The following is a 6,000-nucleotide window of genomic DNA, read 5'->3' on the forward strand; positions in this document are numbered from 1 at the left end:
GTTATCCACAGAGCAATTCTTGCTTTGCATAACACATGCTGCAGAGATCCAGATACATGTGTAGGTTGGTTGAAAATTAAAATAGATTATTGAACTGATTTTGAAAACAATAATGAATGAATGAAGTGGATTAATTGAAGAAACAGCTTGGTAGCTAATGAGGAGGACACCTGACCCTGAGAATAACGCAGGGCTCAGATTTCTGTTTGTGGAAAAAGCAGCTCATTGGACTGGCTGGGACTTATTTTTCCACCCAGTCAGATGATGGGGCACTGTGGGATGTCGTCAACATGCCGTGCAACGCCACAGCAGTTGGTGGCAGCTTGTGTGAATGCATGTTTAAACAGGATTGCTCTCCTGGTTGCACTACTGACATGGTGAGGGAAAGAGGGATGATAGTTAACGATGGTTGGTGCTTCCACAATGATAATGAAGTGGAGGGGGATTAAGATTCTGCCTGTGCTCTGATCCGGAACGAAGCTGCAGCTTCTTCATATACACATTTCAGTGTGTTTTGTGGATGGAATCCCAAATGGTTGGTGGGTCCTAAATTGCTACTTTGTTTGCTTATTTCTAAGATGAATCAAATGTAAATGCTCAAATGTGCCTCCCAGGAGCTTTCATCGTTCTTTCATCCGTCTTTTTTCTTGTCCCCCCCCTCTCTCCATCCTCCTCCACCCCCATTCCAGTATCCCAGCTTCCACATAGAGCGATCAGAATCTGACCAGGACAGTCCATGGGGCAGTAGTCCCCTTACAGACTCTGCCTCCCCTCAGCTTGAGCAGAGTGAAGGTCTGGATACCCCGTACGGCTACAGGCAGTTCTCTGATCCCCGCACTCTCTGCTACAGCCTGTCTGAGGAGCAGCATCACGCCACCAGTGACAACGACCACACACACTTCCACACACATGGGCAAGGACAGAGCTGTGAGCGGGGTCGATGTGAAGCGGGGAGATATTTCCTAGGAGCACCTCCACCTGGCAGAGACACGTGGTGGGGCTCTGCACGATCCTTCGTACCACTGAGTAAGAGCTCTTTGGAGAGCCACGACGGACATGACAGCAGCACGCCACGCATCACGCCACGCATCACAGCCATCCACAGCTACCACAGTGAGGACTTACACCTTGTCTCCTGTCCAGACCAAATGCGTGGGCTAAAGTCTAGATAGATTGCCATTGCAGCCTAGTGCTTACTCAAAGACAGTTGTTGGCTTTAATTTTATGAAAAGTGCCTCATGATACCTTTTTGTTTTAAATCAACCCCACATGAATAAAGATTAATTGAGTTTAAACTTAAGAATTCAATGGAACCCGTGCTAGATAAATGTTGCTGTAGCTGCTGATGGAGATATTGATTCTTGGCTATGCTTTCTCAGCACCTCTGAGTGTTTTCGCTGCCTTCTCCTGCAGGTCGAGGCCACTGGGATGAAGACAGTGTTGTCAGCTCTCCAGATGGTGGTTCAGCCAGTGATTCAGGGGATCGATACCGAGCTGAGGAGCCCAGTAAGATTGAGACGCTGATCAGAGCCACCCAACAGATGATCAAGGAAGAGGAAAGTCGACTGCAGTTGCGCAAGGGCCCTGAAGACCCCACACTAGGCCTAGCCAATGGACTTCCCAAGGGTCCCGCTGCATGCTTCTCTCCAGAGTATACTCAAGGGCCCCTGCCACTACAGGCCGTGGTGTGTCGGGGTTTTGGTCAGGTGATCAGTCCTGCACCCAGCCCTGCCCCCCTACCCAGGCTCACCAGTCTCGGCTCTGAGCGTCTCCACAATCCCAAAGACTACCTCCAGACCGATCTGTCTCCACTTTCTTTACAGTTTCACCACTCTTTTGGTCGGCCGGGTACATGCTCAGCGTCCCCTACGCCAGCCCCGGCCCTCTACCCCTCTCATGGCCACTCACGGCCCTATTTGGACAAGCATACAACATATTCCCTGGCAGGCTACACTCTGGAGCACCTCTATGACCCAGAGAGCCTCCGGAGCTACTGCACCTCTGCCAGCACTGGCCCCAGCCACTATGATCACTTCCGTGTACCAGTAGAGCAGAACCCTGGACACAAGGGCACCTCTGTCATTATCACCAATAGTAGCTAACACTCACTGACTCACGCACTGGGACAAGAGTCACAGGGAGCCAGCCAGCTCGGGCTGTTTCCCTAACAACAGCAAGCCGTTTTCACTCTGCATCTGGTCAGCTGCTTTTTAGTCATCATACTGGGGAATTCTGATCAAAATCTCTCAATTTGGCATCTATGTGGGACCAAAAGTTTTTATCAGCTGTGTACAACCTCAAGTTAGAAAAAGTTGGGACTCTGGAAAATGGTAATAAAACCAAATGTCAAGATATTTCATGTTTTTTCTCATAAACATCATATAATTTGTCAACATTCATCCAATTTGCCTTGAGGGCCTGCAACACATTCCCAAAAAAATTGGAACTTGTGCTACTTTGTAACGATTCCATTGCTACTGACAACACTTAAAAGCCTTAAAATCTTGCATTGAGGATACCAGGTGGTGAAGTGTTTCAGATGTTACTTTGTCCCATTCTTCGTGCAAACAGTACGGGGTCATTGTTATCACCCTTTTCCTTTCTCTGTATGTTCTCTGTTGGGGACAGGTCAGCACTGCAGGCAGGCCAGTTCAGCACCCGTACCCTCTTCTTCCTCAGCCGTGCCTTTGGAACGTGTGCAGAATGTGCTTTTGGATTGTCTCGTTGAAAAATACACGGGTATCTCCAGAAAGGTTGTTATATTTAAGGCAGCTCTGTTGCTCTAAAATCACAGTAAAGTTTTATTCGTCAGTGCTGACACCACAGAAGTGTAAAAGAGCTTTGCTAAGGGCACTTATACATCGACTGGATGCTGACGTGCTATGAACCAAAGATGCAAGGACCATATGGACTGTATGCTACTTTCATCTTTGGTTCAGGAAATAGGGTGCTTCTCTTCTAAAAAATAGACAGAATACTGATTTGTCTGACCATTATACAGGTTTCCACCGTGTGATGGTACATCCCAGATGCCTCCGAGCCCAGAGAAGTAAACACCGCCCCTAAGCAAGCTTAACATGAGGCTTCTTTTTTTTGCACTGTAAAGTTTTTAGTTCTATTTATTAATTTAACTCTGTATCATAGTTCTTGGCAAAGGTTTCTCACCATAATCCTGTAATATTGATGACTTATCATCATTGGACCGAAACCAAAGTTTCAGTGCAATCTGTTGGTTTTCTTAGCTAGGAAATTGTTTTTGAATTGGCTCTATATGAACGAATTGGATTATTTTATGAATAATTATGATTACAATTAATTGAATTCCAATTGGCTTGAATTGGACTTTATTATCTAAGTGCCTTGAGATGACATTTGTTGTATTTGGCGCTATATAAATAAAAATGAATTGAATTGAACTTATGGTTTCTTTATGAAGGGCAATCTAAGGAATCTAAGATCGACTACTTACTGTAGGCTTGCTCCATTGTCATTTCTTGAGTGGTTTAATGGTATTCTGCATTGTAGAGCGATAAGGGATCTTCTGCCTTTCGTGGATGCAGCTTTTGTACCAAGTCATGATCATCATGGTTGTTTAAGTCATTACTACCCTTAAATTAGTCCTCTTCCAACTTTTCTTTCAAATGTGTTGCAGGTCTAAAATGCAAAAAAATGTATTTTAACACATTAAATGAAATGAGACAAAATATGAAATATCATGGCCACATACTGTCTGCAATGAAATAAAAAGTAAGTAAATGCAAGAATCTCTGCTTTTTTTTTTTTTTTGCATTTTCCATACAGTCCCAACTGTTTCTTATTTAGGTTGTTTAAGTAGATATTCACAAGAGGTATAAACGAGCTCATGTAACTGTACCAGTGCCTGAAATCCTCAGAGATAATTCAACCATTTTGCAGCTTACTCCCTTTATTTACTTTTTGTGGAGTTCAAGAGACATCTGACCTGACCTCAACAAACCCTTTAGAACTTTTCAAAACATGGCCGACCCAAATCAGGACAAAAAAAAAAGAACACTTAGACTGGTGACAGCATGAAGGCCAGACCCTGAGCTGCCATGGTCCAAAAAGCACTAAAGCTTGGTTCATATAAAGATGCATATGATTATTAGAAATATATACCAAATATACCAAAGATCCATGGTTTTACCACAGGACAGTTAAAACATTTTAGATGGAATATTGTTTGGACCGAGCATTAAAGGAATACTAACTTGGTTTCAGGAAGTGGGTCCACCAGCCTCATTAAGGATCAATTTAAGCTTTATTTTGATATTACTGAGTTTTTAATAAAAACGGTCTAATTTTCTACTGATCTTACAAATTAAAATAACAAACTATTGGTCCCTTATTTGGTCACATTAACATCCGTTCAGGGTCCTTGATGGAATGGGTGATCATGTTATTCTGGGGAAAAATGTCCCCAGAACAGCAGTGCATAAAAAACTGCTGACATATAAAACAGATGTACATTTCACCAGTGACTGTCACAGCTTTCAGGCACCGTCCTCCTCCCCAAAACGTGCCCAAGCCGCATTTGATCATGCATCCAGATATGGCTGATAATTAGGTCTAAAGGATTCTCAGCCTCAAGTGTATGTGAGAGAAACTAAGGTGAAGGGTAAAGATGGAGTCCTCACAGTACGGGCGCGTTGTAAACTCAATGTCTTTAAGCCCTAAATCTGACTGTGTTCTAACCCTAGCCAAGTAGTTTTGATATCTAACTAACTGAGTAATTGACAGAACATAATTTGGTCTTGATGGTACCTCTCATCCGAATACCTGCCCACCGAACGTTTTTTTGCATTTTCAAAGCAGACAAGTGTAAGAAAATCTAAAAGTGTTTTGGTCAAAATCAACCAGTGTGATGGAAAAAGAAATGGGTGGAGTTTTTACTTTAACTTGGGTTTCTCATTCTGCTTCTCATCAATTTGTCCACCCTGTCCAACTGTTCCTTAATGTTTGCTTTTTCTAAGCTTTGGAACATTTTGCACTATAAAAGATGGAGTTCATGGGAAGACTGAGCATGACTATGTGGAGATGACAGTGTGGTGTGTTTTTGCAGTGGAATCCTACAGGAATAGTCTGTCATTTTAAACCTAATAGACTGATATGCAAAACTATTCTCTTCACTGTCTCTTGAGGAGAAATAAAAAAAAGGGGCAGATACACCCATGACTGTCATGGTATATGATAAATATGCCATGTATGTGATAACATATTTAAATAGGTTACAAAACTTAATTTTGTGGAGTACAAAAAAAAATTATTTGGAAAAACAATGAAATGAGATCATACATACTTCATCTTCAGATCAGCAAACACTTGATGATGATCTCGGGAAGTAAAAGTAAACATTAAATGTTTTCAGTAATCAGTGGTTGTGGGAAGACTGACCCTTGTGGCTATATGCAATCTGTTGGGACGCCAGGCCAGGCAGCTTAAGAGTGTCATTCACTATATTGGATCCCTGAAAAAACGAATAAATGTCATACTATGTGAACATGTTTGTACAACAGGATTTGAAATTGTTCTTAAATTTCTTTCTTTATGTCCTCCTCAATAAAAATCAACCTATATTTATACAAGTATGGATTTTTTTTTATTTGGTTTGTCAAAGGTTTGGTTAAATTGTGTTTAATTTCTTAACCTTGATGGTGTACTGTATATATGCTCAGAAAAGAATTTCCCGCAACAGGTAAGCACACGGGCAACATCTGTATTTATTAAGCAAATGTTTCTGGATGAGTCTGAAATAGCTGCAATCAAATCCAGTCTCACTGCTGGTTTACTGAGTGTGTTTTCGACAGACTCTTTTTTTTTTTTAACTTTGTTTATTGAACATTTTAAACATAATAAGACAGACATTGTTGGGTCAGAATAAAAATATAAATACAATCAGTAGCCGCAAAAATTCTGTTAACCCCCATCCCACCCTGACCACCCATCCCACCCACAGGCCAACAAAAAAAAAAGAGAGAAAAA

The 6,000-nt window shown here is 42.0% G+C and overlaps 1 protein-coding gene across 1 annotated transcript in view; it reads left to right on the plus strand.

The window, feature by feature from the left end:
* sim1a (SIM bHLH transcription factor 1a) overlaps window positions 1–5,703 on the plus strand; it is a 28,604-nt gene extending 22,901 nt beyond the window's left edge. The window contains exons 11-12 of the mRNA XM_075466544.1: window positions 690–1,113; window positions 1,414–5,703. Of these exons, the coding sequence (XP_075322659.1) occupies window positions 690–1,113; window positions 1,414–2,102 (1,113 nt within the window). The 3' untranslated portion in view covers window positions 2,103–5,703. The remainder of the gene's footprint in view (window positions 1–689; window positions 1,114–1,413) is intronic.
* The last annotated feature ends 297 nt before the right edge of the window (window positions 5,704–6,000 follow it).

This window comes from Odontesthes bonariensis, chromosome 5 (assembly GCF_027942865.1).
Source record: "Odontesthes bonariensis isolate fOdoBon6 chromosome 5, fOdoBon6.hap1, whole genome shotgun sequence".
Classification (NCBI taxonomy): domain Eukaryota; kingdom Metazoa; phylum Chordata; class Actinopteri; order Atheriniformes; family Atherinopsidae; genus Odontesthes; species Odontesthes bonariensis.